At 39.2% G+C, this 26,157-nt stretch overlaps 2 protein-coding genes across 2 annotated transcripts; both read left to right on the forward strand.

Moving 5' to 3' along the window:
* The first annotated feature begins 888 nt into the window (after nt 1–888).
* LOC141905204 (uncharacterized) lies at nt 889–12,493 on the forward strand. Its single transcript, XM_074794007.1, has 27 exons — nt 889–1,004; nt 1,653–1,803; nt 2,119–2,263; nt 2,479–2,595; nt 2,798–2,953; nt 3,146–3,280; nt 3,381–3,546; nt 3,815–3,965; nt 4,489–4,602; nt 4,816–5,031; nt 5,208–5,404; nt 5,539–5,730; nt 5,840–6,055; nt 6,402–6,419; nt 6,541–6,676; nt 6,822–6,987; nt 7,072–7,187; nt 7,353–7,438; nt 7,528–7,694; nt 8,261–8,486; nt 8,803–8,943; nt 9,655–9,824; nt 10,425–10,633; nt 10,847–10,987; nt 11,316–11,408; nt 11,638–11,796; nt 12,145–12,493. The coding sequence occupies exons 2-27, from the start codon at nt 1,705–1,707 to the stop codon at nt 12,286–12,288; spliced, it is 3,876 nt and encodes a 1,291-aa protein (XP_074650108.1). The 5' UTR covers nt 889–1,004; nt 1,653–1,704; the 3' UTR covers nt 12,289–12,493.
* A 5,815-nt stretch (nt 12,494–18,308) lies between these two features.
* LOC141905456 (ganglioside GM2 activator-like) lies at nt 18,309–22,983 on the forward strand. The gene is made up of 4 exons (XM_074794322.1): nt 18,309–18,435; nt 20,649–20,850; nt 22,318–22,498; nt 22,858–22,983. Exons 1-4 carry the CDS (start codon nt 18,309–18,311, stop codon nt 22,981–22,983), a joined length of 636 nt encoding a protein of 211 aa, XP_074650423.1.
* The last annotated feature ends 3,174 nt before the right edge of the window (nt 22,984–26,157 follow it).

Here is a 26,157-nt window from a genome sequence, read left to right on the forward strand (position 1 = left end):
GTTCAATCATGGAGTTGATTATAGAACACGTAGAATATACTACATGAAATTATATGAATTACATTATTGTATTGATAAATCATACATCACATAATCACAGGTCGCCGAGAAACAATTCGACAACGGATTATTACGCCGAAATTACTACCGTCATGATCACTTTAAGAGAACCTTGGGAGAAAAAAACGGTTTATTCGTAAACAGCACACCGATCACAGTCAGATATACATATATACAGTAAGTAGCCTGGTGACATTGAAAGTTTCATGAAATGAACTATGAAATGATATCTACTTCCATAAAACATGTAGCCTGTGCATAAGTAAATCATTTTTCTCAAATTCCGCAAGAGACTTTTCATGAAATTATGGCCCTTTAAAAAGTTGTTTGAAGGTAACCATGCCTTCCCCGGCTTAAAGGAATCCAATGTCCCCCGTTCAATGGCCAAGGCGCACAAAGGAAACACGACATATCCCATAAAATCATATAATTGGCCCTGGAACATAATCATTTGATTCGTAGGCCTATTTCTTGGCTCTGTGTATATATCGCATACTGTGCAATCTCTGCAAAATAAAGATTTTTTAGCAGATTTCGGATCTATGGACACAGTTTGACAGATGCCGCATGATCGATTTTTAATTCTCGTATGTCGTCTCTCAACCCTCTTCTGGACTCGTTTATTACCACGTGGCCGTAATACTATCAGCTGCGTGCTAAATAACTAAACAGCAATACGTACTGCTGAAATCAAAGATCAATAGTCCAATGCTGTTGTCGTTCCAGGAGCTTGCCTTCGATGTGCACCAGATGATAAGAGCTGTATTGACGGTGTTTATCGTTAGGAACACTGACCCCCGTGTACCCGGTATCAATCAGATAGTTGTATTTTGGACAGAGCTGTTATGCGGTTGAGTCGTCGCAATTCTAAGTGGAAAAGTAGAAGTTTCTCGAGGACAAGAGTCGCTTTGGACAGAACATAATATACGGTGATCAAGAGCCAGGTACGTTCGATTCGTTTACATTTCATAATCCAATATATGTCCAACATAAAGGGGGGAAATTCACAGATAGCTTTATTTGTGGGTTTGGAACTGGACGAATCGAGATGTCGATATCTCGATCCCGATCCTACCAGCCAATGCGATGTCGAATTATATATACATGGTCATTAAAAAGTCATAGCGCACGTAGTTGAGCTACTTACTAATGGAGCAAATGGATACAGCATCAAGCTACCCATATCCTGTTCATATGAGATTTCTAGATATAAGCGATGAAATAAGTATATATAATGTACATGGACGACGACGGATAGCTTGGATTGCGATTTCGACTGCTGGCAAATATTGCTGTTGCCAACAAAAGAGTCGGAATGAAAATTAAGCGACATTATGTATGAGAACAGCCAGATGTAACGAAGCAACAGATTTTCGATATAATGCATATATATATATGAATTCGTTATCAATCCGGTTAAAACTCACTCGTGACTCATGTGCGCCTGATAAATAGCTATATTTGTTGTGTCCCTGTTTTATTACGGCCATTTTACTTACCCATGGCAGACACGTCAATAATCTACATTTCTAAACAATGACGAATTTGCCCGACAAACTCTTGAAAACAAACGTTGGACATTTTTTCCACAGACAATCCGGAAAACCAATTTAGAAGCAATTATAGAATTGCGTACAAAGAAAGATGAATTACGAACATTTGGGACCGTTACATGATATGTTTCGACGCCAGGCGGCGCTAACTCCTGATAAACATGCTATAGTTTCAGACGATGGGAGAAAGGTAAGGGGGCCATAAATACAAAATGGATTATCGATAGTTCACGTTCATTTTCGGCACAATTTGTCATTAATTTGCAAATACACAGATCCGTAACCGATCATCAGTGCAGTCTTTAAAACGTGTTTTAAAAACATTTTTATTCGAAGAGTCACCTTTCAAAAAACAATACACTGTACATATTTTGTAAAGAGCTTCGAGACTGCTTTAATATTAAGCATCTATGAACAATAAATCATTGTTATCATCATTAATATCCAAATCTAATTTTACTGGCTTCGATCGCAGTTGACTTATGTGGCATTTCTTTTCTCAAAGCTCACTTACAAAGAATTAGATGAGGCCACAGACACGCTAGCGCAATATTTGATCCTAAAAGGAACGGTGGCCGATAGCATCGTTGGCGTATATATGGAAAGATGCGTCGAGTTCACCATTTCCTACATTGCCATTTTAAAAGCGGGTAAGTCAAAAACATTCTAACCCTACGTGATCAAAGCTTAACGATAAGTGATTATTTCCATTTCACGATTAATAACGGATATTTTTCTCTGTTAGACACAATGATAAATGCACATTTCAGAGATGATCAAGGAAATTTTCGATGTCTACTCGTATAAGCGTTTATTTCCTCTGGTTCAAAAGGTAATGACTTATACAGTTTAATTCGTATTACAGGGGCTGCTTATATGCCGTTAGACGTCACCTACCCTTTATCTTTACTTGCATCGGTGTTCGAAGATGCAACTCCAAAGGCGGTTTTAACATTGCCTTCCGTAAAGGATGTGTTACCAGGTATAACTCCATCCCGGGCGAAAGTCTGACTGTAAACGACATTATGTCTGGTTAAAGCTGCAAACTGTAAGAAAATAACTTAAAGAGTATCAGAAATATACTATACTGGCAATATCGTAAGAAAGTAAAACAAAATAGGTTTGATAACACGTATCCATCATGTGAGAGAGTTCCCTGAGTCTGCTGATTGATTCACTTGCAGAGGTCGAATTTCCATTGATTACATTGGGTGATGGGTGGCTGGAAACGATCCGCAATGAACTGAAGGAGGCCGGTCGAGTTTTGGAAACACCTCGGATCAGCCTCGATAATTTGGCGTACACTGTGTATTCCTCGGGAACGACTGGAAAGCCAAAGGGTAAAAAAACATTGTACCGTTTTGGTAGGAGTCGAATATCATTGTTTAAAAGTATAAGGTCAATATCCAAAATATGTTAAAAGGAGTCATCATTCTGGCTAGACGATACTCGATTCTGTCGGATCTTCTAAAATTTACTACTGATTCCAAAGTTACTGAAACTTATTTTCCTTTCATTGAATCTACGTACAGGTATCCAATGTCCACATCGTGGATCAGTATTTTCTTACACATGGCGACACAACGAATACCCGTACTCGGACGAGGATAACCGAGAAGCTTGCAACGTCTTCTTCGTTTGGGAAATGCTGAGGCCATTGCTGAAAGGTGATATCCTATGAAAGACAATACATCTCGTTAACATCGTTAACATAACATGTAACATGTAATTTAAAATAATTTAAAATTCATAACCATTTTTCGGCAGGTGCAACTCTGTTCATCATCCCTGACAATGTCATATACGACCCGATTCTACTGGCGCAGTATTTCAAGCGACATGCTATCACTCGCATGTTGTTTACGCCGTCACTCTTCGAAGCCGTCATAAATGCTGAAAATATCGACTTGCAGTCGGCGATGAAAAGCTTCAAGTTAGTAGGTCTGACTTCTCAGCAGACGTGCAACAACTTTTGTCTGAGTAGTGATTATCTACATAAAAGCATTCTTCTGTTATGTAATCTAATATTACCACGAGTTATCTTAATTCAAAATTTAGTCATTTACTGAGACATTTATTTATTTTCTGATAGGATTACAACAAATAGAATAGTGATACATAAAAGGAATTCTAGCCTGTTGACTATACGGTGGCTGATTATGGGCGGAATGGCCATCAATATGTCGCATTAATGTTTTCAGGCAATTGTGGTTTTGTGGTGAAGTCGTGACCACTGCTCTGCTCGAACGATGCTGCAAAATCTTGCCGTGGATTCAGTTCGTGAACCTGTACAGTATTTCAGAATGTCACGACGTCGCAGCCGCTGATTTGTCTTATTGTTACAAACATCAAGTATATATTACCTGCTATAGAATTACCTGCTATTACCTGCATTAAGTAACATGATATGTTAATTGCTGCCAGAGCCATTCAACAAATCGCCTAAATAAGCCCCATTTTTTCGGACCTAGCAATATCTGGCAGCTCAATGTTTGCCTTACGGGGTTAGATTTGATGACGTTTGACCATATTCTAGGATTTGAATTTGATAGTCATTTTACGCCAACATTACTTGAAAAATATTCTGTATAGAAATCTTGATATTTCATGCATAGCCTAGTTGATACATAGATTTGTCAGAAAAGTCTGCCTGTAACATCGGTAGCAAGTAGCTGTTGAATACTTCCGTTAAATTTAGTGTAAACAGGGTTATATGATTATCTATGATAATCTAATGAATTGCGGCTGCTTTCAGAAAGTAGCCATAATTCATTAGATTAAACATCTTTAATCACCAATATTCTCAGACCCATTAAGAACTATTACGTACCGATATATGTCTAACATATTCTATTTAATGAATCATCATTTTTAGTCGGAAGCGATGAAAGAACGGAAATTCTGTCCAGTAGGTCGTGTTCTACCCGATGTCAAAGTCGTTATAATGAGCGCTGATATGGTAGCACAGCCGATAGGCGCTTCTGGGGAAGTACGTAACATAGAGCGTATTTGACTTGAATTTAAAAAAAGGTTCTTTTCTACCCATAAAAACGTAGTATTTTAAATCAAATATATCCGAAATAAGTCATCATTATTATCAATAACATCATGATGCATGAGAAGTTGTTCTTTAATTCACACTTAACAAATAAATTTTGAACACTGCATAGACGTGACACTGATTTTATCTCATATGGTTTAGATATACGTTGGTGGTCCGACACTTGCTAGAGGGTACCTCAACCGCCCGAAACTCAATGGGGAGAGGTTCGTCAGTCTGAAACCTGCCGCCGGTCAAACTGAGCAGAGATACTATAGGACGGGAGATTGGGGGTACATGCTGGCAGACGGTAGCCTCGAGATTTGTGGACGCTGCGACTCAATGGTTAAAGTTCGAGGATATTCGATCGAAATACAGGTTTGTATATTCAGCGATCGCTAATGAGAATACACCACATACCATGGACTTTTAAAAGTTTAAGCATTTAAATTCAATTTCTCTGCTTACCCCTTGATTGAAAAACTAGGAATATACTTAATCAATCCATTTCAAGATATGACTATCCCTTCAACGGCTATATTTTTGTTCATTAGGCGGTCGAGGCGGCTCTCATAAGTTTACCTATGGTCAACGCAGCTGTTGTACTAGTAAACGGGGAAGAAGGCGATGACAAATTTCTAATCGCTTACATCGTACCAGAGGGAGAAACTAGTAAAAAAGACGTTCGTGCAAACCTTAAAAGGCTTCTTCCGTTTTACATGATCCCGTCTTATTTCATTTTCATACAAAGGTATTTATACTACAAATCATATAAACGCCACAAATGGGAAGTTAGAAACCATTTTCAAATAGAGTTTTTTTCATTTTTTCAACTTGGGAGTTATTTCGCGTGATCATTTCGAACTGATCTTCTTTGAATTTCAGTATACCGGTCTTGCCGGCTTCGAGTAAATTGGACAAGAAAGCGCTTCCTACGCTAGATACATCCAGTGAGCAGACTGTCGACGAAGATGGCAAGCCGAAAACCAATAATGAAAAAGTCATGGTTGATATTTGGAAAGAGATATTGCAACTGAAATGCGTCGACACGATGGAAAGCTTCTTTGATTTAGGAGGGTATGTGTGAATGAATCTTTGGGATATCCAAAATTTCTGTTTCTTAAGAAAGGTACCTTGAAATTCGAAATGGAACCTTGAGACCATTGCCCCCTTTTTGTCTCTTCAGACACTCCCTACTTGCTGCAAAACTTCTGAGTAAAACGAAACAGCTGTTTGGTGTCGATGTCACAGTGCGAGAACTGTTCGTCCACTCGACCATTTCTCAATTAGCGTCGCTAATCGAAAAGAAGATGCAACCAGACAATAAACCAAGCTCACCGGAACCATCTCCAAGTATCGACTTGGTTAATGAGGTTGAAGTTCATGACCAATTCATCAACAGGTATTTCCCAAATGAATTAAACTGAGGTTGAGAAAATGCAAGAACATTATTGTACTTCTCTACATATTTCGTATGTTTCCAGTTTTTATCATGGTCCACGTTATCCAGTCGGATTGGGATTTTTTGTACTTTCAAAGTCTTTACCTTAGAATTGCAAATTACAAATTACAATTGTAATTACAATCAACCCAATTACAAATAACGTATTCACACCAGATGCGTTAATGCTCGTTGTCAAAGCATTTATACGCTCATGCAACGTAGATACGTTTCATATATATACTTACCATATCAATTTGTCTATTTGCGAACCACCGCTTACCAAATGCTATATTTTCTATTTCAGCACTGTAAATTCTGTGAGGTAAGAATGCAGAGAGCTTTATTGATAAATGCATTTTCAACGACTTTAAAGAGTCATTGGAAAATGATCTTATGGCCTGAGCGGAAGGCATTTTAACCCATAGTCTTTTTTTTACTTGCAGAATTGATATGCAACTTCGTGCATTTTGGAGATCAGTAAGTTATGGTAATCGTTGGAAGAAAGGAAGAGTTCTATTGACCGGAGTGACTGGCTTCCTAGGCGCTTTCATTTTGCGCGAGCTTCTTCTTGAGACTCAGGTAATGAGAATGTATCATCTCCCAACATTTGCAAAGATGACCGGATAATTTCATGTGTAGATTGATTAATGAAGGCGGCTATCTGTTTGTCATCTGAAGGTTCTCATACCTTGCTTTCATGATAACGATGCAATATCTATTACAGACGCATGTCTACTGTCTGGTTAGAAGTCAGCCTGATAGAAAAGTATTGGATCGCCTCAAACAGGCGTTGAGACAATATGGAATTATCGCATCTGTCACTGAGAAAGCCGACGCCAGGCAAGCAAATGTACTTGTCGAATTGGAAAATCGAGTGTCCTGTTTGAAAGGTAGCAGGTTTTACATAAGAAGAATCACGTCCCTTCCGAAGTCGATGGCCCAGGAGTTTTTAAACCACATTTGACCTTTTCTAGGTGACATAACACTTCTCAACTTGGGGCTGAGCGAAGAAGACCATCAACACTTTTCTACGGAAATAGATTTCATAATACATCCAGCTGCTAATGTCAATTTGATCTACCCTTACCAGGTATATCATTCAATAAAACAATTGATTTCGTTCGGTTGTATGTTCATCCTGGCGCCTGTTTTAGCGTAACGCTTATATGTAGTTCAATTTTAGTGTCTGGTGCAGTTTCAAACGGCCCAGCAATTTGACTAACAGAACTGTCTCTATATCGACTTATTTTTGTAGGCACTTCACGGTCCGAATGTAATCGGCACCCAGAATGTCATCCTATTTGCCTCTACAAACAAAATCAAGCCACTGCATTATGTCAGGTAAGTCTATTGAAAATGTTGGGAATGTGCCTTGGTAGATAGTTGAAGATATTTCAGGATATAATAATTATATCCCCTTTCTTCTTCAGCACCGATGCGGTGTTTCCACATGGCTTAAAGAACTGTAGTGAAAATGACGACGTTTCGCAACTATACGGTCAATTGGAGGACGGATACAGCCAAAGCAAGTGGGTAGCCGAACAGCTTGTTTTGAGAGCTAGGGCACGCGGAGTTCCCGTCGTCATATATCGCCCAGGTCAGTAACTACAGTTTCGATCGGTTGAGTAAGCCATTTATAGTATTGTGGGGGTCATTTTTCCAGTTTTCACAGGACTACTCTAACTGCGAGCAAAATTGCGATCTTTTTGACCAACACCTGCTACGTGCATAAAATCAGGGCCGAACCTAGCGGGTGGTAAGGGGTGCAGGGAGGGGGCAAGTACCTTTTTGCGAATGGGATTATTGTTATATTCAATGGAACTGCCTTTTTGGATTTCTCTGCCCGACCCCCCTTCCAATTCTAACGCTAAGTAGGGCCCTGGAAATATCGTGATATTTTGTCCAAGTCTTCAATTTACACGTATGTTCATTTTACTGCAAAGTGTTGATTCCCATTCTGAGAGTTAATTGTCACCCTAACAGAGGTGTGAACTACACTGTAAATTGATGAGGCGCGACGACGTGCTAAAACAACATTACCAACTTTCAACGCCCAGTGGGGTGTGTGCGTGTCATTACTAAACTATCATTACTATCATTACTAAAATTTCACATAATGTTATTTTCAAAATGCAAAATAAATCTATTACTATCGTTATGAAGGGAACATGTCCGGGGATTCGAAAACAGCTCATTGGAATCCGGCCGATTTCAATTTGATGATGATCAAAGCTTGTTTAGAAACTGGATCAGCTCCTCAGATAGACTGGCAAGTCGAGATGACGCCCGTTGATTTCGCCGCCAAAGCGATCGTAATGCTCACTCAAAACATCATGCTCTCGTTGGGGAAAACTTTCCACATTGCTAATGACGATCCCCTACACGCTTCGTGAGTAAACTGCTTTTCGTGCATGAAAAATATTTTCAAAACAACATCTTCATTTTCTTGATAAGTCAAATCGCGTATGTATCAATACAGAGAAAAGCGCTGGCTCCCTAGAGTATGAATAAATTAGGTTAACCATACGGATTTCTTGGTCAGTAATTTTGTGTAATCAACTCTTATTTGTAACAACTCGATGGCTAATCAGTCAGACATAAAAACTACGTCAATATCACGTAACATTCAAGTCTCTGGAAACTGATTTTGCACTACTAAAGAAAATCATGAAACGAATAGTATGTTCGAAAAACGTTCCTTGCAGATGGCTTTTTGAATGGCTTATGGCCCACGGATATAAACTACAAATATTGCCATATACGAAGTGGCTGGAAAATCTGAGGCAACACTCGAAGTCGAAAGGCGATCTATCAACTCTGCAACGCGTGCTTGAAAACCTCGTCACGTGAGTGTTCTAATCCCAATGAGGACCCCGTTCCACATGCTATCCCGCAAGATGACGTGCGCATAGGATAACGCAATCAAACTATAAACTTTTCGACTTTAGTCGAAACGCATATCTTTATCATCTCGGTCCCTTTCTCAGTATAATTGCACAGGTCTGGACATAACGATCTTTCGTTCTTTTTTTTGTTCATTACATATATACATGTATAATCTATGTAGAATTGTCGTTGATTCATAAATGTTGATAGACCTACTTCTTGATGTCCCTCTGCAAACCTCTCGTTTCAAAGTGGACGAGTGTGGCAAATTTCATCAAAATTATGATCATTTGAAATCAACTTTCATCGAGATATTTAGGGTCCCGTATAGAACATCAGGCAAATCATGCCTCTACAACTCAGATTGATTTTAGGTTTCACAGATTGTGCAAACTCCAGCCGTCATCCGTAGGAGTTGGGAAACTTGATTTCGATGGAATTGACCCTCTTATCTTTTTGACTGAGTTGTTATTATGCTCATTAGGATTTATTGATAGATTTTAATTGAATCTCTGAAAATCATACATGTATATAAATTATCGTTGTACGAATGCACCATAGCGAACCTGGTGGATCCTCGCTTGCCACAAGCCACAGTCGAACGTGGAATCCTCATTCAAAGTGGAATACTTCCATTTATATTTTATTTTAATCGGTGATTTTATTTTCAGTGACGAAACATTTTTTGCAAACTTATCAACGTACAAAAATGATAATCTACGAGCTGTTTTATCGGAATTGAACATGACCTATCCGGCCACAGATCCCTCACTATTGGCTAACTACTTCCAGAAGCTGTCGAAGCACCACGTGATTCCAGCTCCAAAGCGAATCGACTTCGGTAATTATCCACATATCATTTATAAACTTCTGTCGTGCTAAATTACATCGAGGATCGGGGCTATGATTCGCTATAACCGCTATATAATAAATTTAATATACGGTAATGACCCGATAACTAATTATCAATTACGAGTTTCGACGCGGATATTGCCTGTCGAGTTCTGAGTCATTTTTAGCGGCTTCGTCAAACTAACTTCACAACTAATACAAACGAGCTTCGTCAATTCGTCCATCGTCACCAAGGACTCAAGACGACGCTTTAAGAGTCCATGGTCAAACTAACCTCAAACACCTTAATATTCTGAATGCGCTGCGCCTGTCCCTCTCTTGACGGCTTTTCCGTCCATGGTATTGATTCTTGCTCAGTATTGTACCGGTATTGGAAAATAGGTCATACTATTATACCGGCTATCGCTACTACACCAAGCAACGGAATCTGTGTATATTTCATACAGTAAATACAGGCTTCAATGGAGGAGAAAGGTAGGAGATTGAGCTCGACACAAACCTCAGTATCAACACGGCGAGCTCGAAAAGCTACGTACTTTGGATGATGAAACTTAGTACATCAATTGTAGTGTAATTCTTTTTTTTTCAGGCGAGCGTTTATTAGAAGGAAAAGTGGCAATTGTAACAGGGTCGTCTAGCGGTATAGGGGCTTCTATCGCTATTCATCTGGCGCGCGCTGGCGCTCGGGTCGCCTTGGCGGCGCGGCGCGACGATCTACTGCGGCAGCTGAGCGATACCATACAGCGTGAAGATGGCGTGTCCATATGTGTTAAAACTGACGTCACCGATAAGTTACAAGTATGTGTTCAAAATAGCAAACACGTAATCCACGAAATGTAAAAGTAGACGCCTGCTCATTGTAATGATCGCTATTATATATAATCTATACCAAACGACCTCAATAATTGAAATGATTCTATGCATCTAATAGTTAAACGACGGGATATCTATAATAAAAAACCATTGAAGTTGCAAAAAGCTGTAAACACAGGCGTAAACTTGATTTTTAAGGTTAAAGAACTGATTCGACATGTCGAAAGTACGTTAGGCCCAGTTGATGTTATCGTCAATAACGCCGGTGTTATGTATTATACTATGATGAAAAACCTTCATGAAAATGAATGGGAGAAACAAATTGACATTAACTGTAAGGTAAGCAACAAATAGATTTCTTAACTTGACAACCTCCAAAGGAGAATACCAGCTTAGCGGTTTCCGGACGACACTGCGCATTTTGAGTATATAATCCATTTCATATAATAATATAATCATTCACATAATATATTGTACATAGTATATATATATATATATATATAATCCATCACATATTTTGAGTATATAATCCATTTCATATAATAATATAATCCATCACATAATATATTGTACATAGTATATTAACATAATCCATCACATATTTTGAGTATATAATCCATATGTAACTTATTTCCGTAAACATATCGAACATGTTCCACATTTTTAGGGTGTTGTGAACATGGTAGGAGCAGCAATTGATGGAATGCTGACGAGGAAATCCGGTCATATTGTCAACATGTCTTCTAATGCCGGTAGACGGGTAGGCCACTTACCAAGATATATCGTGTAGCCAACGCCCCCAATTTTAAGGTCTTCAGATATCTGGTGCGCTTAGAAAAGACTTACCTGTTTCATTCAAAAGTCAATGCGGCTTTATTTTGAAGAGATTTCATAGATGACGTATCTTTACATGATCGATATTAAAAATTTACTGTGTATTAATTCTGATGTTATAAAAGAGCCTAACCTCTTGATAACGTACATTGCAGGGATTTGCTGGACTAGCAGTCTACTCGGGTACTAAATTCTTCGTGGAAGGGTTTTCTCAAGCGTTGCGTCAGGAAGTGAGCGGTTCAGGAATAAGAGTGACGTGCATACAACCCGGGGATGTAAAGACTGAACTCCTTACTCACACCACTGATGCTGAGGTACTCTATTAGTTACAGGTCGTGGGGCTACTAGATATTAATTACGTATTTTGTGGATGTCTTCAGCACAGGTTATCAATTATCCTCGCTAAAGAGACTTGTGTGTCTCTTTGAATGATGAGAGCCACTGTTTGTCGGTAGAGTGTATCTCTTAGTAAATGATTTGACTATAGGGTGTGCAATGATACTTCCTAAATTCAAGAATTGAATTTTCCAAACTGCTCAAAGTGGTCTAACTCTGGGAAGTGTTGATAACTTGTCTTGGCAAAATTCGATTAGTAATTACTAGTAATGGTTCACAATTTATTGTTCAGATTTGTTTAGCCTACATGTAGTATCATTTTTCAGGCTAAATCCCAATACGACGGTAGTGAACAGTGTAAAATTCTCGATCCTGATGATATTGGACGAGCAGTCGTCTATGCTGTCAGTCAACCGGGACACGTCGGACTCAACGAAATTCTTATCGAACCCAGAGAAGCTCCAATATAAAACCGTTAGACGATTTTAAAGCGAGTATTCGCCTTTGGTGTATTTTTTACGCTGAAATGTTTGAACAGGGGGAGGAATCGAACACGTTGAAGTACCTTGCTATACATACGGTGAAGGATATGATTCTGAACGTTTATTCTAGCTGATTTATCTGTTTCGTTATATACGACGGTGAATTACTGTGAAATAAATGCTAATGGTGAAAGTCGCTTCATTTTTCCATCTGTTTAGCCTGTTTGAATTAAGTATTCAGATGGGTTGCCGCTCTTCGCGCGCTCTATTCTGGAAGAAACGACTGGTAGACGGCGCCGCATCAATCAGTAAATTATATAGAATAAGATGACGACAGTTTTGGAAAGTTTTTTAAGTATTGTAATAGGTCAATAGTTTCATCCATTTTACTTGCAAAAATAGTCGTAAAAGCAGAAGTAAAAATGTAACGCGTAGGCTGATGTTTGCGTAAAAATAAAGGGTTGATGTTCACGTGCCTTCTCTCCAATATGATTGGCTCAGTATCATTGACGTAAGCCTCTAGAAATGATCAATACTGAAAGTAACTGAATGTGAGAGAATAGTTCTATCGCGAATTATCCATTGATCTTGACCACAGAGATATCACAAACTGTCTCTCTTCGACCCCAAGCTGATAATCGCACGAGTTACTGATGTCAAGAGTAAATGAACAAAAATATTTTGTAAGAAATGGATTCTTAGAAACGATCACAAAGATCATTCACAAAATATGCGCACCTTGTTTAAATGAACACGACATGATAGATACACCGGGGTATAGAATGAGGAATGAACGTACGGGTGGCCGTTTATCTGAAACGGGAAAACTGTGAAAGTTCAAGTATTTTCGAAGTGCAGGCGAAGATTACGAGCAGAAAAAAAACGTATCAATGAAAGATATAACCCATTAGCGAGGACTCCAACTCAAAAAATGAACAGAAAACGAGCATGGAAAATTCAAGAAAATATACTCGGATAGTAAACTTGTCGTTAGACATGGACGTTAGTTTGTTAAATGTTGAACACGAACTCAGGCCTGATAGTAAACTCAAATTCAAAGTTCCCACTGCTTCGTGTGTGGTCGTACAACACGTGTGGCATCTACGAAATCTGCCTGCAAGCCAAGGCTTTCCTTACTTCCATATCATACACGATTCCGGCAAACAATTTAGCCAATAATTCGGAGGGCATCCAGTGTTTACTGCGTCCAGGTATTTTTCTTCGTAAATTTAGCAGAACGATGTTTTGAATACGTGGCATTTAAGTGGCCCATGTAGCCCGCCTGTCGTTCGTGAAAGAGTCAAAATTTTGACACGTTCGTTGAAAGTCAAGTGACGTATTTTAATTGTGCCATTTGAATGAGATCGACCGACCACCCAATTTTCACCGATTACCTCAAAATCTAGTGTTTAGTTGAAGGTTACGATTTTCATAAGATCTCCATGTGAGCACGTATGTACATAGTTCCGTACGTGATAATCATCGAAAATTCCCATGTGCTCCATTTTACGCCCATCCCGATGTCAATAATCAAAAGGGCAATAAACATGTAATAATGCCTCTTCAGGTAAATATTTTTTTCAATTTTTTTTTTTCATTCATTGAATCCGAAAATAAAGAAAGGACAACTGTGAACTATAAGAGATCAGCGTCCAAAATCAACTGGACATCATAAACTTGGAATCAGTTCTCAAGTTCTCGAGTTAACTAATCCGTTAAATTTGAATTTTTGTACATAGAAATATGGATGTTTAGTACTTTTTTTCACATATTCCGATAAATAGAAGTGATGACTATTTCTTTGTGGTAGTTATTAAACCTCTTGCGCGCTATAATTTATGGCCCCAATGCGGTGAATTCTGCCCCGCCCATCTATTTCGAGCTATGAAAACACGTTTCATTTTCAACAGGTTTTAAATGCGCTCAGTGGAAAGTTGAGCATTCACCTACAGGGATTGCCTCGCAATAATTTCAAAGATCATCCCACTATTGTCAAAGCATTCTATAGCTTTCACTTTCCGTTGTTTGTTCTAGCAACGGGTGGCCACATTGCATTGTTCGAACTGCCATTTTAAGAGTGTCATTTTAACAACATTCAAACTGCCAAATATGAGAGTGGTCCTTTCACGTGAAATAGCCTTATTCTTTAAGGAAAAATGTCACATTTCGTGAAATTTTCTTTGGCATTAGAATTCCTAATTTTTTTGTTCAGTTCAATTAGATCCATGGCTGGTACTTTTTTCTCTCGAATAGTGTTGTCGATGAATATCTTCATCGATCTTATAGTGCCCTATAAAGTAGATAGGAACTTTCTATCTATAGTTAGACTCATTTTACAGACGCGATTTATAGTTAATTTATGCCGCGTGAGAAAAGATTGAATCGGAAAAGAATTCAAAACTCGTGCTACCGCTAAACCGTAACTGCATTCCCGACCGAAACCGTCACCAATTCTGCGAACTTCGGCACGGCAATGTGTTCCATATGGTGAGGCCTTGTTTTGTGTTATGGCGCGCACACGTTCAGTTTTACGAGTCCTAACCAACTCTCGGCATTTCAGTCATCTCGTGCGTAAATCGTAAACACCCAGGTAGATTTACTTGTTTCTTGCATTCCTCGATGTTGTACTACAGACAAATATATCAAACTTTGCAATCATCAAGTAGATTTAACATGTGTATAAGGGACCCCGATTGCTACTATATACGTGTAAAAACCTAATGCCACCGTGGAAGTCTGCCAAGCATATACCAATCATTATTTCAACAAAGAAAACATTTTTCTTACTTTGTACGACTCTCTACAAGCTCGTGGTAGGCATACCGAGGAGCTTTATTCATATTTTATTTTAAAATATTTTCGCATATTTGAGAGAGAAAGAGAGACTAAAGGAGATTTCCAATCTTGCATATCTGAATGTTTCATCATCAACAAATACATAAGACAAGGCAGAATAAGAAGCGTGTATAATAAAAGTAAAGATATAGAATGTTCACAAGTTCCTGTTGCCAATTACCCCAAATACGTATTTGAAAATTGTTAGCATTCGATATGAGAGATCTAAATTTTCCATTTAGTTTAAAGAATGTCATTCATGAAAGCACAAGTCCTATTTGATGCGCATTCCCGGTTGCCATGATAATCATCACTTCTGGCGTCATATAGTTAATGAGTCTATATCGTGTAAGAACAGTCTCAATGTCGTTAGGATCTTGTCCCCTGCGTCTCTCCCTACACACACCGAAGTTATCAACGAGTCAGATGCACCTGACTTGACGAAAAATTCCTATCAGAAAAATTACCGCTGACATCGCTTTGCTATACGCGCTGCAAGTCGCGATAAAACTTAAACTGCGCAACGATGAAATGACAGAAAACTGACTTGATTAGATAATCGGCAGCTTTTAACGTCGTATTCGTGGGATTGGTTGACTTCTTATTTGAGTGATCCGCCAAAGAAGCTAACGCGTCGTACAGTTTTAATGTCACACGGTGCGAATATATGGCTGACCTTTAACGAAGAGATTTTGAATCTAAAAGAATCTTTTATCCAGCATCGCATCTATCTTTCAGGGAGTGTTCTCGCACTCCTTGACACCAGTGACAGATTATTAATGAATAAACAAAAAAGGTGACTATACGCTATTTTTACCCGAAAATGTAAAAAGAGGATATTTCATCTGCGCGTATAATATAACGCACTTGATGAATAGTGAAGTTATGTTTAGTCAGATTTGCGTCATGATTTGTTTGAGTCAGCGCAGCGTTTCAGGTAAAAACCAGTTCAAGAGGCAAACGTGACAGTTGACGTTACAGAGCCGCGTTTATATCGTATCGACGGAAAAATTACCACCGCCGTCATCAGACCTTTATCAATTAATCGAATATACCGATCAATCGATCTAAAAATAGAAACCTGGCAAACTGTTCACGTAACTATTTTTCAATCAACAATTGGTCATCGTCGGTTCTGAATTCCGAGAAAATACGCAGACGCTTTCCGATTTTTCTAACAGCGCAGAAAACATCTCATCGGTATTCGTCTATTCATTTTACTGATTAATTAACGGCGCTCTGATACGTGAAGTGTAAAAAAAAAACTTTCGATAACACGACTCAACAGTGAAAACCAATTAGCGACATGTCCGTCGAAAGTTGAGCAAGAAATGATTTCATCGTTACCCAGTATTTCGGACGTCACTCGCTTTTTAGAATTTAGTCACGTGCCATCCAAAGTTCGCAGACGGAATTCGCCAGACGAAAGGAGTTGACGAAGAAATGTGAAAGATTCTTGGCTTAATAATGACTTATTTTCTAGAACAAAAGTAATAAAACTCTAAATATATTTCCTCGCCAAAAACTAATACGATATAGCGATTCAACACTAGGAGCACGAAGGCCCGATAAGGCTGAACCTGCAACAGAAACGACCAAAAACTAACAAGACGTTTTTGTCTTCATGTACTGCCTTGGATCACGATCGTCCGTTGACTCTATCCTGTTTGTCCCTAAGTACATTTCGTCCTGAAAGTCACATAAAACGGCCAGCTATAAATATATGCGTTCGTTTTCTCAGAATCATCTAGAGAATACGATAGGTACCGCCTTGAACGGCGTCGTTTAATTTCACAGAGTGGTATTCGTGGTAGCATGAGAAAGTCCCCAGGCTTTATCTAGGGTCACGACCACCACAGTTTTGGAGTTTGTCGGTGATTGTTTGATAAACATCAAATGCTAGGTAAATCACTTGATTTTTAAGGTAGCCGTCATCACCAAACCTTGGTTATGCAGAAACAATTTTCTTCGTTGTTTCTATACATTGTTCTGTCCTCCAAATTCGATTTTTAATTTTGATTTTCACGAAAATAAACGTTCTTTTACAGTATGTATATACGGATGAATTATATCTTCGACGGAAATTGAATGAAGGCAAACTTTCATATCGCGTCTTAACGAACGAGTCTGCGAATACAAAACCCTCAAATTGCATCTATTGTGTAAGAAACTTCAGCTGACGCTAGATCTAATGTTCCTAGTTGCCAGTATGCCTGAGAGCGTGTGTCTTCGGCTGCGGACGCACCTAATTTCAAAAGAATGTCACCCGGATAGGTTATTCTTAAGTTTTAATTCGAACTCTTGGTCATCAATGAATGGCTTAATCAAGCCATCGCAAACGACTTGGTTATTAACCCAATTTCATCAATCTTATCAAAATAAGACGCCCGATTGTGGTGGTACAATATCAAAAGTTCGTAAAAACATGGCATCTTATGTTAGCATCGACATATCGAATCTTTACGAGTGAAGAATTCGCCGATTGGCCATCTGGTGAATTTCGCCACATTATACGAATCTTCTTGGGCGGCCTGCGGAAGAGCTGCGTTACTAGTAGTAGATGGATTAATTTATTATACTGGATTATACTATGTTATAGACTCGTAACTCGCTCGCTGCCGAGTCTTCGCCGCCGCGGCAACAACCGAGTATCGATTGTAAATATCGCATCGCAGAATCGCTCGGTGTTTCACGCGCGCCGGGACAGTGGCCCCGCGCACATCTTAGCAACTTTTCAGTTTTCACATCCGACCAAATCTGATTGGCGCGCGCGTCGTATATGAAACGGGACGAGTTTCGAGATGGGACATTCAATGTGAAACAACAGCGAAAAGCAACCAGTGACCAGCGACCAAACTCCGTGTACTATATAGGCACGCTATATATTCGAAATGTGATAGAAATTTGACAATACGCGATAATACTTTGAATTATACCTTATAGAAGCTGCTGAGAGTTGAGGATAAAGTTTAAGAATGTTTTCTTAAAAAGAATGTTTTCTTAAACACCTTAAATTACACAGTTCGTTATTCAAAGATATCATTTTTCCATGTCGTAAAACAACTATCGAATTGTTCGTAAGGATCTTTATCACGCGCTATTGGTTCGAAGTTACGCGAATACACGCGACATAAGTTAGATTTCTATTTCAAAAAGACACCCGAGCGAGTAAAATGAACTCACGGATTCTAGTTTACGTGATTTTACAAGTGGTCCTGTTGAAGTCGATTTGCGATGGAAAGCGAACCCGTCGCAAAAGAGAACATCACAAACGCGCTAAACTTCACCTTGAAGATTGCGGTACGTATAGCATCTATCATTATTCATATATACTGTTTGCTTTATTTGTTTCTACCTTATTAGGGATTGTGTATGATCTTTACAACTCGTTGATATTTCTACTTATCTTAACGATGTGTTTGTACTATTGCTATTTGTCTTAGTAAATATGCACTGCATCTCGCAAATGTTTTGATTTAGAGAAGACATTATCGGGTTGGCGGTGCTTCCACTGGGATTCGAACCACCCATAGCGCGATGGCTTTCGCGCGCTTTTTCCGATTCCGTTCAAATCTCGTATCATCGGGCTTTTTGGTTGAAAATGCAGCGCTGTTACCGAACCTGGGAAACCGTCTCCGACAGAACTAACTGGTTCAGCAAAAGGTGTGCGTGCCTATCGAAAACTTATCGTTCACAGTCAAAACTGAGCGACATGAAGGAGACGGTAATGCGGGTGGCCTCGCTGTCTACTGATTTATATCAGATAATACGAATATACATCATAAACTGTCAATGCGTGTAATAATTCTAACAAACTTATAGCGTCAAAATACCAGACGAACATTTATCCCATTATCAGCTTGAATGTGTTTTTGTTGAGGCTGTAGTCGAGCTTAAGAAAACGTCCATTCGTCGCGTTCAAAAACAGCTATCACGGCGCTGTACGATGCGAGAAACGTACTTTTAGTTGATTAAACGTACATTATTGATATCTGGTTTATTATATTATGGAGATCTATCAAAAATGGTGGCATCAATCACGTCGTCCCTCGGCAGGGATTAAAACCTGATGACATCGAGACAGCGTGGCCGAGTCTATAACGATACCATCAGGTTCGAATCCCTGTCGAGGGAGGATGCATCAATCAGGAGGTGCCCCTCCCTACCAACCAAACATGTCAATCAATTTGAGATCATTTTTAAACAGACCCAGTTTCCAGAGATATTTATGGATTCTTCGTTCATTCTCGGAAATCGTAAAATTGGCCATTCTAGCCTTCCGAGAGTACTGAATTCGAACCACGCGGATCGCAACGCGATTAAAATGTCATCGGCAGTTTATTTACAACAACCTGGCGGTTGACCACGAAACATTTATCGATTACCCGCACATGCCGAACATATTTGCGGTCTATCACTTTTTACCGGCGAGGAATTCTCCAGGTGTTAATAAGCATTCCTCATCTGCAACTCACCTGCTTATTCCACCTGTAGCAGCAGGTTCCCGCGAGCACCTGTTGACTATTCGATTGAGATGTTAACCAATCAGCAGTTGTTTACGGAGTTAAGAGCGCTAAACCCTTTTTACTAAATGAAAAATAGTTGATACATTTTTTCGAGAAAAAGTGAATAATTTGAAAAAAAATGTAATACAGGGTAGTTTTGAATTGTAGTTTTTTTTTTAAGCATACTTAGTCTCCCTCCCCATGATTACTTCACTCCTTTATGATATAACTGGTCGAACGGCGGGGGGGGGGGGGTGTGGATTCAAAAATGTAATTGTTTGGGGTATATCTTTTACGTTTCACGTCACTGAAACAAACATGAAAAAATGAAAAACTCTTTCTCGTTTCCGTGTTACCCTGCGCCATGCGTGTTGGGCTGGAGGGCTTGAATTTTCTTCTCCTGACCTCACTGCGCCTTTTTCCACAACACTATTTAAATTCTCCAGCATTCTTGAATTCATTAATCGTAATAATGAATGTCGGTTTTATATGTTTGCGTCAATGTGTAGAATTATCAATCAGGGATTTATTTAGAGGAGTAACATGACGGTTTCGCTGGTGTATGGGTGGTCCAGTAACTGCGCGCTAACTGCTACGAACGCTACTGCTGGTTTTACGCGCGTAATCGGTTGTCAATTCGAAACGCATACAAAGTTTGATTGATATATCGGAATTTAAAATTGGCTGATGATGATGCTCCTGACTTGTTTAATTTGTATAAAGTTACAATGTTTCAGCGGGGTGCGTTTGAATATCAGCTCGTTGCGTAAAAATTCATTTCGCAAAAAATTAAAGGTATTTGAACTATGCATGAAAGAAATATTTTCGTGCGCGATTGAAATTCGTACCCTTACAACTTTCAAGGATACGATGTAGCGTCATGGAAATATTCCGCACAGGATACTAAATGTAGAGAACATGGTTCGACTCCCAATTTTGCTAGGACGCCAATTTTGCATTTTTACATCAAATTGATTCATTTTCTTAATGGTTTTTTACTTTTTACAGGTGGACCGCATAAACTGGTAAGACTGGTGTCGCTACACGCTCATCCGTTGCCTATCATGTCACCGGGAAAGTTGCGCGTTTCATTCCGACTACACATTGCCAAACAGCTACCGGAGACGATAATGCTTAACGTTACCGTTAACAAGTACCTGTTTGGCTTCGCGTTTGCCGTACCCTGTATCGACGATACAATAGGAACCTGGTAAGCATGTAAAACATTTTATGCGCGCCCAAATTTCCAGCTAAACCTTGAAATAAAGTTTCTTAGAATATATACGTGTATGTGTAAATTTCGGCTGGTTTGGTGCTGATCTCGAATATTCATAGCTATCCTCAGAGGAAATGAGGTAAATGAGGAAAGTGCCCAGGACATCTCTGACTCCACGCATTTTCGTGCTTTAGAAATCTACCATCATGGGCTGAATAGATCGTTGGTAAACTAAACGGCTCAAAAAAGATTGTATAACATGTTAGATGAATGCCGGCGAATTCCGGAATGCCTACATTTCATCAACGATAAACTGACCATTGAAAGCCTTGTCGCTAAAGGTCAACAACACATCCGCGTCAACGCTGAAATCGTAAACATTATCGAACAATAACGGGCGATATGGAAAAAAGTGCCACCCGAGTGCTTATTTGTCAGCTCAGTAAATACTTTCGAAATAAGTATACCACGTGCGTCTAAGAGGGTATCTAATTGCAAATGCCACCACATAAAACACGATAATTGCTTTTGGAGGGTCTCCTCAAGGAAAGGTTACATTTTTTATGGCCAGGGTCGGCGCTGTTTGTGAAAACTTGCACGATTCATCGCGTTATGCTTCGCTTCAGAGATTTGTAAATTAGTTTTTTTCGATTAATTTGCTTTTCTGTGAATTTCTGTCTATCCATCCGTGTTACAACGACAACGTCCATGCGATGTATACATTTGATGTTTTGTCGAGAGTCAATTATTTGGATGTTATAGCATACACTACTGTATCGTCAACTGATCTAGACTAGCAGTTTTTCTGATATATAATTCATGAAAAGGCATCTATAGAGATTTGTGCACATTTGACGCGATAACAATAGCCGATGACGGAAACAGGCAGCCTCCCCCGCACTATTTATCATTTGACAAGCAAACGAGAGCCCGTTCGTTTGAAGAGGCTGGAAGCTACACTTAAGACCGTCGTTTCATGCATACCTGAGTAGCTTTCGGCTTAACATTATATGGATGTGGTCTATTATACGACTCTTTGCTTCGATTGCCAATAATTTCTTATTGAATGTCATGACCTTCGCCAAAAAAGTCACCGATACTTTGTCATGAACGTAATTGGCAGTTCTTTCTTTCCGATTCGCATTGACAAACACAACAATTTTGACCCATTTTGGTGAAGCGCATTATCATTGGCAGGCCCGATATTCGAATCAATAACGTATATATATACTTATTTTTGACGGAACGCCATCTACACCGATCATCAACATCCCAAAATATACGCGGACATGAAACAGATTTACATACTATCGCACTTTCTTTACTTAAATGCCACGACGACGACCAGAATATCATTTATCGTATAAAATTTGTGATTGTTCCCAAATTTCAGAAATGCTTCGACGCTTTTCACTCAACGCCGCTAAAGAATTAACGACTGTCAATTTCATTTCGTTTCAGCTCTTACCATAATATATGTCAACACTTGAGCAAGAGGTACGAATCAACTTGTACATGTCCGAGGCAGATGGTGAAATTCGGAGTACCATGCACGTGCCCGTTCAAACCGGGGAATTACAAGATGCATAATATAGGTTTCCATATCCCGAAATTACATGGCATGGCGGCCCTGATGGCACAGGTATGTCAGAACTGTGCATATTTTTACACGATCTCATAAAAAAATCGACATCGATAGTTGCGACGATAGTTGCGACGAACAGCGACGATAGTAATCAGTCGTGGCTTAAGTCCAAAAGTGGTCTTAAATCTTAAGACTGGTCTAAATTGTTAGATTGGCTATAAAACTAAGTTGGTCTTAGGCTGGTCTTAAGTCGAAGCCGTGACTGCAAACCGCCCTTGAGACTTGAAAATTCGATTAACACGGATGGTATCTTTATCGGGTTTTCATTTTATGTGAACAAGTTGTTAGTCAAAGCAATTAGATCAACTTTGCTGAGAAGAAGTTAAACTTAACTGATTGATTACTTTTTTTTCTAGGGTGAATACGACTTGCGAGCTTCGCTTGTCGATGAAAAGACGGGAATCGAACTCGGATGCGCTTACACTAAATTCTCGATGAAACGAAAGAAACCGAAAGGCGGAGGCTGGTTCTTCGGCAAATGACATAAGATCAAAAGAGGCCGACGGCTTTTCAGAAAAACGACGACGAAAGGATCGACGAACAGTAAAAAAACTATCACTAAAATCAACGCGAAACGAGATCTACAGGATCAAATCTAACTGAATTCAAATATACGTATATAGTAGCGTACTAGCATCTGATTAGATAATACTAGCGCAAAGTGATACTGTAGTGTTAAATAACGTCGTGGCGTTCAGCGCGAAGATCGGATTTGTTTCCAGCAAAATCGGCGCTATATTCGTGTAAATATACGTACGTATAATACAATGGTATCTTCTTATCTTGCATCAGACTGTTTAAAGCGATGCAGTGGCGATGTATTAGGCTTCGCGATTGTTCGAAGATTGACTTCAGTTGCGACGATTTGTACGCACGGATTTTGCTGATATAATTGTGTGTTTGGCAGCTAAACGGGAAAGACAAAAGTTCCACAGTGCTATAGACTTTTACTTGATCTCTCTATGTAGATCTTTTAGCCGGTGCAGTTTTTTTTCTCTTTCGAAGTGTGTATAATACCTAACGTATAGTTTAACACGAATATATATATATATATATATATATATATATATATATATATATATATATATATATATATATATATATATATATATATATATATATATATATATATATAATTAGTGTTATGGTAAGATGTGTAAAAACTATTGTATAAATTACGAAAATTTGTGTATTCTGTTCTATTCTCACTGTCTCAGAGAATTCTTGAAAAATAAAGAAAGGTTTAGTTAAATCATATGAGTACTGAATAGCTATATGTTCTTCGTCACGGATCTAAGTCTGTTCTACCCAAAGGTCGCTTGAAGATTATCTTGTCGAATCGACGTTTTTATTAAGATCTCAATCTAGATTCTCCATTAGATGAAAGAAAAAGATTTAAAAGGTTCGATGCGACAACGATAGCCAGTGAATAAATCCTTCAACTTCAGTTCAGCAAGAGCGTTCGAATTAAATCATTGAAAAATGTTGTAAAGACGAGACATAATGTTAATCGAGAAGTCTGGAATATCGACGCTGTTCGTATAGTCTTGTCCACGAGTGAGTTTTAATCCTAAAAATCAGACGAAACTGAATGTGCAAATCCTCCAGAAAAACCGCAAAGCAAAAATTACTAGTTTATGGAAGAGAATGAAAGAAAAAAGATATCGACAAGTTGAATTTTTCGTTATTTCATTTAGTATATTTTGACACAAAAAAAGAACAAACAAATATGTTACACTGGAAGTTACAATGAATGCCTTGCAGCAGTTTTATGTACAAAAAAGTCACTGAAGAATGCTTTGATAGTTCTAGTAAGGAGAATACCGCGGAGGGAAGATCGGGTTTTGATATCTACATTGCGACCACGTAAGTTCGTTACTGGGGAAACAATCATTAGAATCACCGGTATGATTATATCCGGATAATTCGTTATAAAACGGAATGTCTGAATTATAGAACTGATCTCGCAGCTGAAACTGCGGATAATTCGAGTAATTTCCCAACATTGTCGATTGGAAATCGTTCATTCCGAAATCGCAACTGGTTTCTTCGTAATTCGGCACGCGATTGTCAATCCCAGGAAAGAATGACCACATCGGATCGACAGTAGTCGATAAGGCAGCCGGCGGCGGAGGCTGCCTGGTGAATGTGGGTTCGTGCTGGTGGTCGCTGAAGTTAGGGCGATGAGAGATTTCAGCGTTACCGAAATCAGGAACACTAGCATCACAGCTGAACAAATCAGACTCATCGCTTTCGCAATTATCTAAATCCGTATTGTTTTGCTGTCTCGTTTTGATTTCGATGATATTCGCCAGTTCGGTGTAATATTTCGGACTAATGCACCAGTTATTGCCGCGGGTTCGACCGCGGCCGTTTTTCACGAATCGTTGGCTCATCGAGAGCGTGTGTCGCACGCAGTTTTTCCACCGGCACGATGCGGTCCGATAGAACGGAAAATTCGTCTCGATGTAGCGGTAAATGTCGTTGAGTTGCATTTGACGATCCGGTCTGCTGACGATAGCCATAGCGATCATAACTGTGTATGTAAGATCGGGCCGTTTCGACTGCTGGTCGTTATCCGGTGCTGCTACTGCCGCGGATGAATCCGTATTAACAGCGTCCTGTAAAGCGGGTAAGTTGAACGACAAATCGGACGAATCAGACGAACTATCCGGACTGGAACGACCGGAAGACGACAGCGAACATGGCGGTGAAGAACGATCCAGTTGGTCGTTCCAGTTGTTCCATCTATGCTGATAAGCGTCGAAATTGATAGATGGCGTATGCTGTATCACCTCATTTCTACAACAATCGGTCTTCTGTTCATATCGTGGTACCGTCGGAGCTCTGGCCGAAGCTGTCGGTAAACTTGGCTCATCCGGCATCATCATCATAGTTGCGGCGACGAGTCTGGTCAATTCTTCCGGAATCAAATTCGGCAACATAATTCGGTTCGATGGTCTGATGTTTATTTGACGGCAGAGATTTTTAAACTGATGAAGATGATTCCGTTGGGCCGAGTTTATATATCAAAACGAGAGAAAATTCGTTGATGACGGCTCAAACTTTTACCCACATCAAACGGGGCCGGCGAAAGAGGGTCTAACGGACTGTGCTCAAAACAACCTCGCGCGGCCCGCTTTCATTTAAACTATAGAGTAGTAATTTCCTTGAATCATATGTATGATTGCGATGTTTGTAACGGTTTGTCCCCCGTAAACGGTACGTTCAAAGGCGCTATATAGGTAATAAACGGATAGCTAATTATATGCAATTAATTGTATTACGTAAGGCACAACGAGGTCTATCTTTTCTTTAACTATGAAACAATGCGTGTGAGTGGCCATCACGTTCAGGTAAATTACCCCCAGAATTACAGGTGATTAGAATTTTCTATTTGGATTTTCACATTTATTAAAATACTTTATTTCTCTATAATAGGACGTACGTGTTAATCCAGAGACAAACATTAATCGATTAATGGGCAATATCAGTTATATTCAGTCAGTTTTTGTTTTCATCATATCTTGACTGGATGCAGAGTAAAGTTATGATTTCATTTCAGATTCTCTTCAGATTTTCCCGTTAATCAGATATGGTCTAATCCTTCAAATCTATGCATTTCCGCCGCATCCTCAACGTATCGCGTAGCAGCT

This window comes from Tubulanus polymorphus, chromosome 5, assembly GCF_964204645.1.
Source record: "Tubulanus polymorphus chromosome 5, tnTubPoly1.2, whole genome shotgun sequence".
Taxonomy (NCBI): Eukaryota; Metazoa; Nemertea; class Palaeonemertea; order Tubulaniformes; family Tubulanidae; genus Tubulanus; species Tubulanus polymorphus.

Bases quoted from the DNA above. Each gene is read 5' to 3' on its own strand.
- LOC141905204 (XM_074794007.1), top strand. From the start codon at position 1,705: ATGAATTACGAACATTTGGGACCGTTACATGATATGTTTCGACGCCAG. The intron at 2,954-3,145 runs GTAAAAAAACAT...ATCTACGTACAG, and splicing joins AACGACTGGAAAGCCAAAGG to GTATCCAATGTCCACATCGT. The intron at 3,547-3,814 runs GTTAGTAGGTCT...TAATGTTTTCAG, and splicing joins TCGGCGATGAAAAGCTTCAA to GCAATTGTGGTTTTGTGGTG.
- LOC141905456 (XM_074794322.1), top strand. From the start codon at position 18,309: ATGAACTCACGGATTCTAGTTTACGTGATTTTACAAGTGGTCCTGTTG. The intron at 18,436-20,648 runs GTACGTATAGCA...TACTTTTTACAG, and splicing joins ACTTCACCTTGAAGATTGCG to GTGGACCGCATAAACTGGTA. The intron at 22,499-22,857 runs GTATGTCAGAAC...TTTTTTTTCTAG, and splicing joins TGGCGGCCCTGATGGCACAG to GGTGAATACGACTTGCGAGC.